The sequence below is a fragment of the Plectropomus leopardus genome, chromosome 12, assembly GCF_026936395.1.
Source record: "Plectropomus leopardus strain MGB_pleo_1.0 chromosome 12, ASM2693639v1, whole genome shotgun sequence".
Taxonomy (NCBI): Eukaryota; Metazoa; Chordata; class Actinopteri; order Perciformes; family Serranidae; genus Plectropomus; species Plectropomus leopardus.
Window position 1 is genome coordinate 27112635 of NC_142187.1, and position 13775 is coordinate 27126409.

Sequence of the window (13775 nt, forward strand, 5' to 3'; positions counted from 1 at the left end):
TTTATCACGTGTCCTCAGTGCCAAGCCTGTGAATGGAGATATTCATTCACCTGATTTAGAGACAGAGAGAGAGAGAGAGAGAGAGAGAGAGAGAGCAGATGTGAGGCAGCAGCTCCTCACTCCCACAAGTTTGCAGCTCGCGGGGAAGAGTATGGGGATTCATTTATTTTAAGGTTGACAGAATACATTTTCACAGGGAGGCTACAAAAAAGAAGTCGCGCTTTAACAGGCTCCAGAGGAACAAATAACCTGGATTTGTACCCACATCATCAGCATCATCCGATGAGGATAGACAGATAAGAAAATGGAAATGGATTGTAAGGCGCTGCCGGGACGACAGGAGATATTCACACTCCTCATCTTTTATCTTCTTCTGTGGCCTAAAGTGAGTATTTATTCTTTTATGCATTCTTTCTGGGACAAAGTTCTCTAATTCATTAAGTGATTAAAAGTGCTGCAGAAGTTTGCTGCATTTTAACCTGCAAATTAGGAGACCAGACTCTTAATTATAGCCTAATTACATATTTATTGCGACGCTATCACCGTTGTTATCCTATGTCCTTGTGTGGCTCTCTGGAGCACGCGACACACACTTGGACAGCAAATGTCCTCATTAAGCCGCAGGCGCTAATTAGTGGTTATCAAGGCTTGCGACCTACATCAATCAGCACCTGTCTGGTATCAATCAAAGACGAAAAATGAACAGGGGGAACATGGAGAAGAAACAAAACCAAAAAAAAAACAAAACAAAAAAAAAAAACGGTCAAGATGTTGTCTTATAGCGTGCAAGGTTTGAGCGTGCATTTGCAAAACGCTTGTTGATAAGAAATATATTTTTATCAATAATTTTGTTATCTAAGGGGCAAAATTATATATATATATATATATATATATAGAGAGAGAGAGAGAGAGAGAGAGAGAGAGCTTATTCTTAGTTGTTTTTCTAACAAAAGGAAACTAATAAAAACTAAATTCTTGACAAACACACTCGCACGTAGTTATCTGTTTAATTTTGTTTAATAGTTTAGTTTAGTTTTTGTTTAATTAGTTTGTTTAATAGCCCGAATCCATGTTTTTCCTCCATCGTTCACCCAACCAATAAGCAAAGAGCATCGGTGTGGTGCATGTGTCTGCTTTTGGCTAGATAACTTAAGTTGTCTCATATTTCCAGGCTGAAGCAATTCATCCGGACTGCGCCATCATCTCTCAGCACCTGAGGGCTCGTGAGCTTTGCAGCCAGACGAGGAGGAGCGAGGCGCAAAACCAGAGCGACCACAGCGGTGGGTTCATGTGTGATGCTGCTGCTGGTGCTTTTTGCTTCTTTGAGAGATACATGAGAAATCTCGGCGCACTGCGAGAGGTTTTTAATAGACGGGAATGTGGGCTAAACTAAAAAAAGGAAGAAGAGTTTTGAGGTTGGCTCAAAACTGCATTTTATAGCCTAAACAACATGGAAGGAAAATTATGTGGGTTAAACTTTCTATAGGATGTTTTATGTGCCAGTTAGACTAGTTTTTATTTTTTCTTAATGTTGTAGCATTGTGTGCATTTTGTGCAATTCATGTGATGACATTCATGACTGAGCACATCCATCACTTAATGTATGAGCATAAAAGTTTTTGACTTTCATTGCACTTAAATAACAAAACCTTTTTAAAGGTTTCAGTTCTATTATCGGCATTCTGCCTGGATTTCATTTAGGGACTGTACTCTATTTGTCAGAGTAGAGGGGTAGTTGGGGTGTGATATTTTTCTTTTATCATGACCCTCCCTGGAGCAACAAATAGCTTCAGCCTCACTGAGTGACTGGGGGAAATTTAGTATATACAGCAAGAAGCAGGAGTAGTACACAACAAACATTTAGTAACTAGTGTATTGTTAAAACACAGATAAGTCTGCCCTTTGGCTCTATTAACTTATTGTCTTCTGGCTTTGCAGTGTTTAGGGTGTTTCTGGGCATATGAGCAGGTTATGTCATGACTTTAACAAGCAGGTGACAGACCTTGTTTATGAAAATAGATGACACATCCCCACTTCATCCCGCTGTACAAAATAGAGCCAAAATATTGCGATACAGCCGCAGCAATGTCTGAGGTATCAAGTTCCCACCCATACACCCATCCAACCAATTGCAAGCAGCACCACCGATTATGAGCACAATGCTGGGCACACACAGCTGTCAATCATGTTGACACTCCCCTTTTTATAGCATCTAATATTTCATTAAAACCCAAACTTAGAAAAACAAACACTTGAAAAACCATCAGGGTAATAAAAACCTTTTTTTTGACATGTATTTTGATTTTTTAGATTGGCCAGTGGTCCCATACACTAACATTGATGGGCCAGGGTTTATGACCTGCACTGTAGCCAGCCACCAGGGGGCGATCAAGACGTTTTGGCTTCAATTTTGGGGGGCTGTCATGTTTGCCATCTTTATTAATCAGTCTATGTGCCAGACCAAAGAGGCAGAAGAAGCTATGAGTATTGTGGACACAGCATCAAACAAAACGCAAATATGGCAAATAGGAGTGAATCTGGGCTCTCGCTTTTGGTGTTGATGGTGTTTACAAACAGTAACCAAAAATCCCAGCATAGTATGATGGGGGATGATGTCTTAAGTAAAGTTACTGTACTCGTAGCAGTAGACCAACTGCATGTAAAACCCTTTTCATTTCAATTTGTGCAATCAAAAAAGTTTCTTATTTTATTTTGAAAAGACTGAGAATGCAGAGACTGAAATTTGTAATGTGCAGTGTTATTACACCATGCAATCTTCATCATACTAATCCAAAACCCATGATAACACCTGTTACTCCTCCTGGTGAGGCCTCACCTGCTTGTCCTTTCAATCTAAGCTGTTGACTTTATTACATACTAATGAACCTGGCATCTCCCAGAGGGCCACACTGCGTGTCCCCACACTGAACTGCGTCACTGAAGCCGAGCTCGTCTCTGCTTCATCAGAAACTGCCCCAAAACAACAACACTCTGGCAACTCCCCTCCGTGAGAGTGATGAACTTTAACATTTCCAGACTAATTTGATCTAAATTAACCCCGAAGACTGTGAACGCCAGAGTGACACAACACTTTGCTGCAAAGGTGTCATCCACTCCCCATTACGCAGATAAATGTCTGCTGATGAATTTCACTGTCACAGTAGGTGTGTTTGTGCGTCCATCAGTGTGATGCCAACCATGCAGGTGACATGTCATCACGCAGAGTTAGGAAATCACGCTGAGTTGAAATGTCACCTTTATGAAATGATGTCACTCATCATCAGGGACTGACTCCTGGTGCTGATGAGCCCAAGAAGACGTCATATTCTGCAGGCTGCTGTGCAATGTGTTGCCATTGAGCAAAAATCAGCCAGTTCCAAGATGTCACCCTGCACGCTGTTGCTCTGATTTAGAGTTGCAACAATTATCAGTTTACATTTTGATTATTATTTCAAGCATCTTTTCAGTATAAAAAAAGTCAATAAACATAGTTAAGAACTAATACAGCTTGTTGCCCAGCTTTCCAAAATCCAAAGATATTCGCTTCATAATGGTTTGAAATAGAGACAGACAGAAAATCCTCACATTTGTGACCCCAGAACAGCAAATATTTGGTATTTTAAGCCAAGCTAGCAGTGTGGGTCTGGAGGGGACAACTCTGACTTGTTTGTTGGTTGGTCCATCACTTCGGTCAAGATTGACAAAACATCAGCACGTTAACATGCTGATATTAGCACTTAGCTCAAAGCACAGCTGTTTAAAAAAATACAGCCTGACAGGAGCTGCAAGCATGACTATACTATTTAACTAAACACTTGTCTTTATAGATTTTGTAACAGGGCTAAATAAAGCAACAGTGCACAAGTATATAATCACATGCCAGATCAGTCCACCCCATCACCCACACATATCACCTGTTCAACCACTCCTTCAGGTCCAACTATTAATTTGTGTACCTAAGTGTGTACCTAATTAAAGAAAAAGGAATTTAAAAAGGCATAAAAGAAGTGTATCAGTTAAGCTAAAATAATGGGATAAAAATAAAAACAAAACAACTCTAAAACAAACATGTCTGACGCTCACTCTCACACAATCTGATCCTTATTTGAATATAAAAGAAGCACTATGTTGTAGACTCCAAGATGTTTGGAAACCACCCCGTTTTTTTTTTTTTTTATAAATCCTCCTGGCTCTCCTTTTGTTAGCACATGTTTTTTTGTGCAGTGGGAAAGGGACTTCATGCTTTGCCATAGAAATAGACTGAATGCCAAGCTGTTTATAAGGATATTCAATATAAGCCATGTTTTGCTGAGATATTCTATCTGGTAAAAAACCCTGCCCAAGTGTACACTAAACATCAAAATTTAAATCCCATTAAAACATTAAATCCCACTGAGAAGTCAATTGGATTCATGCTGCTTAATAAATGAATTGAAAAATTATGAAATTTATATATATATTATGAAAGATGTCATCTTGTTCCTCCCTAAATGCTGCTCTGGAAGCACTCACTCAAAGTAATTTCAAACGTCCTTGTTAATCCTAAATGAGGTGATACTTAAGCGGCTGAATGTATAGCGTCCTTTAGAGCTGTCTGCTGATAAAGGCCCAAGAATAGAGACCTGCTCAGTGGGAGACAAAACCTTTTGGTCAATCTGAAAGAAAATGTTTTAAAGCAATCATCAACCTCTTGACACAAGTGTTAATTGTGAACTCTGACAGTTAGACACACCAAGGAACAAGGTTTTGCCCACATGGTGGTCAAAAATCCATCCTGTGATTGAGCACAAACACAAAGACGTCAGTCACAGTGAAACAGTGTAAGTTTCCATAACTCATGGTTTTTGCTGCACTCACGGCGGCTTTTGATAGAAATGTCTCTTTTAACATAGATCATATGATTGTGCCTCTTTCTTTCCTTTTGGCCCAGTCTCAGGCTAAAAATGAAATCTTTTCATAATCAGCATATCGCAGTTGTCAAATCACTCTCAGTATCTGTATGACTCACATCCAGAGATCTGAATTCAAGCATCTAGGAGTGGGAACTCCCTTTGGGGAATATTGTTCAACTACTTGACTTGTCAGTAAAACTTTAATTTGCACTTGCAAGCCAGCTACTCTGTAAAGGCAATCCAAAAAACAGCTTGAGGTAAAAAAAAAAAAAAACAACTAAACTTTGGTTCAGACTCAGTTTTAAAGGAGCTGACCTGTACAAAAGGGTTGAGTCTGCAGCAGCATTTTCAGAGAATTAACTGGAAAATCAGTGAAAAAGAAAGACCAAAACAATGAAAAAAGAGTCAAGGCAGCTAAAATCAGCATGCTTACAATGTTTGAGGGCAAATGTCTTTATAGCTGTTCCAAATGGCTGCATCCGAAGGCAGGGCAAATAGCAAAGCATCAATTGGAGGGGTAACATAACCTGACATGGCTGACTGTTTGTTACACAGAATCATGAGATGCCATCATTGGAAATTGGAAAAGGGTGGGTAGGCCTACTTTCAAGAAATACTTGGCAGGTGATTGGATGGCCTGTCTATCACAGGCCAGCCAGGAGAGCAGCAAAAACATCTTTTCCATCAAGTGCTGTTATTTGTTCTTTTAATGAAGAAATACGCTCCATTTCAGATATTGCAGCATCTACGCTACCATCTTTGGGAACAATATTGTTGTTTTCAACAAACTGTCACCTCTTCGTGTCATTACACACCCCTAAATCACATCTGTGGCTACCAGCAGCTCCTGACAAGATGCTGATTGGTTCGAGCCATTATGGTCTGGAAAGCAGTTGGGAGAAGTTTCCAAGAGGGGTGAACTCTGAGGGATTTCTTAGTCAAGGTTGGGGAAAAGTTGTGTCTTGGCTTTAAGTGAACAGATTTCACTCAAAGAAGGGCTTTCTTGGAGAAACCAAAAGTTATGTTCAGACTCAAAGGCAAGCCTAAAAAGGATTTTTCTCTGATCTTGTGATCCTGTGATTCTTGCATGACCTTTTGACATAATTAGATGTTTACCATGTTCAGCATCTTAGTTTAGCGGGTTAGCATACTAAAATACAGCTGAGGTTTTCGGGTATTCAGTCATAAACTAAAGCATTGGAAAGATTCTACCTAATGATCGCACCACATTAAAATTCTAATAGGCTACATACTTGTAATCCTTCCATTTTCATTGCCCTCTCCTGGTTTCCTCCTATGCTCACAATTCTTTTGTATTTCCCCGACTTTATAAGAGATTTGCACACTTTTTAAAAACGTTTTCATTATCAACGTTTCTTTAACTGTACAGAGTGGAAAAGTCTTATGACGCCAAAAGTGCACCGTTTCGTACTCATTGGTGCTTCCAGCCCTCTTTCTCCTTCTCTAAACCCTACGTGGCTAAGTAGGGGTAACACATGAGCTGGGCACCTCCACTTCTACCTGGCCCCCATTACCAGGGCTTCAGGGGTGACTTGGGGGCTGGGGAAGGGGGCACTGTTTGCCCTCCTCTGCCGCAGTGTGTTAGGCTACCGAGCTGACTTCCAAAGACCGTAATCCTCTGGTTCTACCTTGCTTAGGCATCCAGGGCCAACGGGTGTGTAAGCCAGGAAGTACAGCTGGCTATTTATCCCTGGCGCAGGCCAAGCTCACTGGCCTTCCTCCTTCTTTCTGGTATTGCCATGGTCATGAACCAAAAACAAACCCAAATTTTTAAATTCTGATGCAGTGCACCTATTATTTTGTTATTTTCTCTCTTTAAAACACCACCAGCATGCAGGAAACAAAGATTGGGAAAATCACACTTTTCTGGGGGAGGACTTCCAGACCCCTGACTTTGGTTTAAAATATCCTCCTTACTTTTGAGGTTTCAAGGTTGGCTAGTTTGGTCTAATACTGTCCATCTGCAGGGGGGCATGAATGCATGTAACATAGTTCATGACAATCTATCCAAGAGTTGTTTCTCTCTTTTCTTTTGGACTGATTGATTGATCAACACATCCACAGGCCAACATTGCTAAGAAACTAAATAATCACTATCCTGTTTTTCTTCCTTTTGGCACAGTAGATATGATAAATGAGCACCAGACTGGAGAAAGCACAAAACCTTCCTTAGAACATGATTTTAATATTGCTCATGTCAAATAACAAATTGGGAGGAAACCATCCAAAACTAACTGGCATAGACTGAACTTCAAAACACCCACATCTATTATTTTTTTGTGAGCCCACATACTGTCATTGTGTCAGGATAAGCTGTCCTACACTGTCCTAATGTGTCAGTGTGCATCAGCTCTCTAGGAAAGCTGTAATTTTATTGCATTTGCGTGCCAGATTGGCATGCTGGCCACTGATCCTAACTGTGTGGAGCATACTGTTTCTGTATGTGTGTATTTACTTTTGGTATCAACTGATAGCAAATAATGCAACAATATTTTATGTGATGGTGTGTGTGTTGTATGATTGGGCTGGTGTGAAAATTTCAAACCGATTTTACCGATATTAAGCCAAACACCAGACCAGACTGGTTTATTGAACTTTACCAGGTGGCCTACATGACTCAGGAGTCAGTCCTCAGTGGAACATAATGACATTGTGTCCCAATGGAAAGTGAGTATTTAACTCACATAGTATCATGTAATGTACGTAATGTGAGTCCAAACAGTTTCAGTCTTTTTAAGAGAATAACTCCATGTTGCCATTTCTCCCCTTGTCACCCAAAAAAGTAAACAAAAAGCATGTGCCTGTGTTTGTCTCACCCCTCTGCTAAAATTTAATCAGTAAATGACAGAGAGTCTGAGGACACTAGTTGCTGAGCGTGACATAATGACAAATGCCAGTTCAGTCGCTTTGCATAAATCAAACCAGTTTAAGCTTGTACACCGGACCGGACCAGCAAAACTGGAAAGTGATCTTACTCTAGTGAGTAGCACTTAGCGCCAAATTAAGACAAGACTAACTTTTAGTGAATTCATCTGGTGCTTAATTTTCATAGTGCAACACCTGAACTTCAGTAATTAAATCAGGCCAAACCATTATTCTGCAGCATGGTCTTTACAAACGACACTGATTTTTGGTTTTGTTTGTTTCGCTTATAAATGCGCCACTGTCTCTTCAGTGAAAACTGAAATACTATTTTAGATGTAGAGGTTTCCTCTCTTGAATAGATGCCTTATGTTTTTTTATTAGGATTAAGCCCATCTGTGTAAACCTACGGATGATCCTCCCACATATGATTTGCTTAAGATGTTTCCCCTCTCACCAAAATTTATAGGCTTCAACACCCAATTCTGGCATTAAGAAACCCCAACATTGGAGAATAAAATCTCTTAATCCTTGCTCACTTAAGCACAGTTGTTTAATCGCTGTATAAAGACACTGTACCTCATCCCCTAAACCTCAGAGGAAAGTTAACAGCAATATTGTATCCACATCCTTTATTTTCATGCCTGCAATTTGCTGCCAATCTTAATTGTCTTATTCACAATGGATTTTAAGATGCACTTGACAGCGAGGGTGGTTTGAAAATCATTGTTTTTTGGATGTGATTAATTGTGGCTTAGTGTGAACGAAAAGCACCCAACAGAGAGGAAAAAAAACCTGCATGTTTTTATTTAGCTGTCTTAGTGAAGACATGGCCATACCAAGAGTTTCAAGATAGCTCTTTAAATAAGGCAGAATTTAAACCTTTTCATGCATATATTTAGCCTTTCATAGGAGCAAAAGCACAAGTGTAATTTGTGTCCTGGTAAACCAGTGAGAATTGCCCAGGAACTGAGAGATTATGTATGTGCTTAAACGTCCTGCTATATCATGTCCAAATGTTTTCTGTAACAGTTGTCTATTAGGGTACAAGCGTTCCAGGGCAGCCAGATCAGTCTTTCCTAAAACGAATTCTGTGTTCTGTAAATATTTTATACTTCAATTTCACACTGCTCTGGGCTCCCCCAGACGGATAATTTATTTTCTAAGATAAAGCACCCATGCTGTTTTCTGAGACAAGCAGAAAAACAATTTGTCAATACACACACACACACACACACATATATATATATTTATATATATTCATTATTATTATTATTTTTATTATTATTATTATTATTATTATTATTATTATTATTTTTATTATTATTATTATTATTATTTTTAATCGCATGGACTGAAGCCAATTTCTTCTCTGGCAGCTTTTGGGCAGAGTATAATGAGGGATGGGTCCAATAAAAAGAGTAAATTCATGCTGCTAACAAAAATAGCATCTTTATTTTATACGTCACATGCAATACATGGAATTTTAATGTGTTTAAAAGATCTAAATAATCAACCAAAGACAGATGCAAAATAAAAGTTATTAGTCTTTTGAGACCTGGTGGGATGCCAGCAATCTAACGCTAAACTTGTCTATCTCCTCTTTAAGTTGCTGTGTATTTTGTTGGTGTACTCAAGCCGCCTGCTGTGTTTAAGCACGAAAATTCATAGCACCACCCCTGAGACGACAACTCATTGTGCTAACAGTCCATGAAATGACAGACCTGAGATCTGAAAGTGCATTTTAACACAATCCCTCTTCCCCTCCTGGATCCTTGGTTTCAGGGGTATCAGTCTGACTCAGCCTGACAACAGCACACGAGATGCTGACATGACTCATAAAGCTCCCAGGTACTCCGTGAATAACTGCACTGTTACTTCCCAGAGTTAGTGACATCAGTTTTGTGAGAAAACCTGATTGTTTCTTTTCTGCAGAAGAAAGATTGATAATGGATTAAATACGCTGGATTAATATAATTAAACAATGCACTGAGAGAAAATAGGTAGTTCCCCCAGACAGATTGCTGCCTGTAAATTGTTTCAGATTAATGTCAGATGCTGGATGGCTCACATTACCTGACTTCCACTATAATCGGTTTTTAATTTTAGGTTTTGATTGAAATCTCTTGACAACTATTGGGTGGATTGCCATAAAAATTGTGTCAGACATCATGTCACCCCACAGTCCATTCTCTTTCCTAAACTTTCAAATATCGTCCCTTTTACAGGGATTTCGGCGTAAGATCCCGACGAGAAAAACCACCTTTTGCGGCTGTATGGCACCTGACGTAGCACCGTGATACACGGGTGGGCGGCGTCAGTTGAGAGTGCGGCCAGACAGAACATGTCACATCCACATGATACGTCACTAGATGGCGTTCCTGCGATGGTTGCCTGTTGACATCACAGAGTTTCAACAGCAAATGCTGGAGGATACCAAGAGCACAGTATGTCCACAGCAATGAATGAATTACAAAAAAGAAACCACATTTCCAGCAGCCTCAGCTGTATTTTCTGTTTAGTGCTAATTGGCAAATGTCAGCATCGTAGAATGCTAAACTAATACATGGTAAACATATGAGCTAAACATCATAATGTTGCACTGTGGTTGTGAACATATTAGATCACTGACACTTAGCTCAAAGCATTCTAATGTTATAGGGGGTTTTTGGGAGTTTTTCCTTAGTTGATGTGAGGGTCTAAGGACAGAGGGATGTTGTATGCTATAAAGCCCTCTGAGGAAAATTGTGATTTGTGATAATGGGCTTTAGAAATAAAATTGACTTGACTTGACCTGCTGAGCTGCCAGGATGACTTAGTCCTGTTTGAAATGTTTTGTGTTTTCTGTTAGGATGCGTTTTGAAAATGTGTGGAGCAGACGATTTAAACACTGACATGAGCGGCTTAAAACCAAGATTGCTTCTTTTTTTTTGCAGCATAGCAACATTATTATGTGCATGTAAATTTATCCAGATATCACTACAAAAAGGAGGTTCACTACCACTGTATGCATGTGTCATTCAAATGCTTCAGCTTCCTACAGTGTTGCTCACATGTCTAGCTTCATGCATTTCAAATGATCTGTGATGAGTTTCTCACAGCATCACAGACTCCATGCTGTTACTTTTATTGAGAAAAGTCTTGAAACATCCTGGCCCACCTACTGGCGTTTTATCAGTGCAAATCCACCCACACCAACCACAGAGACTACAGTGCATATAAGTGACCTATACTTCTGCTTGTGTAAGCAAACGATGATATTTCTATTAATCCTGATCTACTAAAACTATACCAGCTTACAGGTCTTACCCCCAGTTCTATCTTGTTCTTTTTTTGTAAATGGACTTTGGTTAAAGCTTTTGCTTCATACACGCTCAGGTTTTTTTCTGCATTTGTCAAGATTTTAAATTAATCTTTGATCACTTCCCAATAATATAATGGATTTATTCCCATATCAATGAGGACTTTGTCTCAGGATGCAAAGTAACAGGTTTGACAAAACTGAATAGATGAATACATATAAAAGATATTAAATGCATTTATCATTGTGATAAACCTGGTGTGTGGTGCTGCAAATATGCCATTTAAGTCCACAGTGGGTAAATGTCAACAGCATGATTTTTTTTTTTTAGGCAATACAAGGAGTTTTCTTTTTCATTCTTCCCCAAGGCTGAAGTGAGACCAGAATAAATGTCAAAAACATTTTTTGTCCTCTGAAAAAAGTTTAAAGTCCTTGGGCACTTTAAGTTTTAAGGAACATAAAAGTGTTTCAAAGAGCCAAGAGTGATTTCTGACTTGAACATAAACACAGTCTGACTGCAAGTAAAATTAGTATTCTTACTCGTCTCTCAGCAGGATGGCAGTGAACCACATTTTATGCTGAGGCCGTTATTTATTTCGTCGGTATATTAAACATTTTCATAACTGCAGCATGGCAAAAGAAAAGTTCAGTGTAACCAAAGCAGTGCGGGACAGAAAGGAACCAATGATGTCACTTAATGAAATATTTTAACCCCTTTTAATGCAAATGTGATGTCGTGACTCATGGAAGGTAATTTAGTCATTAAGATTTATGGTATTACCATTTTTAGAGCTACACTAAGATGCTGTTGTTAGGACACAATTTGGTTCCTAAGAGGGTTAGAGGGCCATTTTCTCATGTTTTTGTGTCTAAGTGACAAATGGGAACATTTTTAAAATTGGTCCAGTATTGAGAGAGTACTAAAGCCAGCAGATTTAAGGTAAATGAGGTCTGGTAAGTTTGGCAATTTCATGGCTGTTTCTGGTTAAACAAAAAAAATCTTAGTCTTTCACAAAAAGATTTATCTCTCTAGTAATCCTTTGCATAAAGTAATATATACAAATAATGTATGTAGCTGCCATTTTGTCACCCATTGGTTTGCGGACTCCCATTTTGAAGCCTTGAGTTTGGCATTTCGGCTTTTGCATCTTAGCTTTTTGGAGCTAGAAGTGACCATATCTGGATCTGACAGAGAAGCAAAGGACAATTTGTCACAGTTGTCATGAATGTTAGCTTTTGATCTTTATGATTCAGCCTCTGGGAACCCTTAAATGTAATCTCAATCTACAGAAATAGCTTTGTCTAAAGTGATGGATCGACTGACTAAACAACGTTGCTATCTAAAGACACCATTAAGTATTTTAGGACTTTTCATGAGGCCGGCTTGGGCCTTTTGTGTGGAGTCTGCATGTCCTGTCAGTGCTAGCAGAGTTTTCTCCGTCTTCTTCCCACAGTCCAAAGACATGCATGTTGGGTTAATTGGTGACTTTAAATTGCCCCGCAGGTGTGAATGTGACTTGAATGGTTGTCTGTATGTGTCAGCTTGTTGATAGTCTGGCGACCCGTCCGGGGTGTACCCTGTCTCTCACCCAAAGTCAGCTGGGAGAGAGAGCAGTGGATGACGTCACTTGTTTTCATGTTACCATTTCTTGTCAGAAATTTATGTGACAGGTTCAGTCCAGCAGACAGAGCTACTCAACTGACAAAAATCGGATATCACAGGACCAACAAAAAGCATGAATTAAATATGAATAAGGTCAAACTGAAAAGATTATGGAAACAGGTAATGCCAATTATTACTTTTTTTTCTCTCCTTCACCATCGCTGAATGTCTGATATGAATGGGGAGAAGTGGTGGGAGGAGAAAACATACATATCTTAAATAACTGAAAGGTCATTGACAATTGAGCCATATCTATTCTTTGCAGACAGTGAAATGAGGCCAGAAATAAAGTTTCCTGACACGTTTGTATGTATCTCGATGAAGTGACCCTGAACAAAGCCTGAAGGCATATGGATGTCTGCTTTGAAGAAGGAGCTGTCGGTCTGATCAAAATCATGTGGACTTCAGAGGGTACTTAGTTGTCAGTGGAGATGTTAGTAACAGATACTGATCTCAGAGACGAGTGTCTCAGCAGTGATATGATCCTCAGTACCAAATCTTAACGGGCACAGATAACATCTGCGAAAGAAAATGCAAATTAATATGCATTTCCATCCAATGCTGTTCGTTTCACTGCTAGATCCGGTCAATAGAGATAAATGCGAACTCTCCAGTCAGGTGCTGTTAAACTTTTGCAGAGGAGGAAGGAGCATGAAATGTCATTGAGAAAGTCCCAGTCAAACCCCAAATTAATGAAAACATTGTAGAAAATGTGACGGAAATAACTGTTTGTTTCATGCCTAATATTTGAGGAAGGTTATGGCCTCCTTATCGCTCCACACAGATCTGATGTTTTTGTCTCCCAAATGGAATGATTGATCAATTTTATTAGACAAACATACGCTACACAAATCTGCATGTATTACTAAAATTTTTCAGAATTTGGCAATAAAATGACTAATAAAATAACACTGACTAATTTTCAGAGGTCTAGGCTAGAAGACAGGCGGAATTAGGGAAAGACACCTTCAGGCTGCTAATACCTCATTTTTGTAATAATATCACCTAAATAAAAGACATGAATAATCAGTGTTAT

At 39.2% G+C, this 13775-nt stretch overlaps 1 protein-coding gene across 1 annotated transcript in view; it reads left to right on the forward strand.

The window, feature by feature from the left end:
- Window positions 1-13775, forward strand: part of ghrhra (growth hormone releasing hormone receptor a) — a 31791-nt gene continuing 18016 nt past the window's right edge. The window contains exons 1-2 of the mRNA XM_042497483.2: window positions 1-385; window positions 1172-1280. Coding sequence (XP_042353417.2) covers window positions 305-385; window positions 1172-1280 — 190 coding nt within the window. The 5' untranslated portion in view covers window positions 1-304. The remainder of the gene's footprint in view (window positions 386-1171; window positions 1281-13775) is intronic.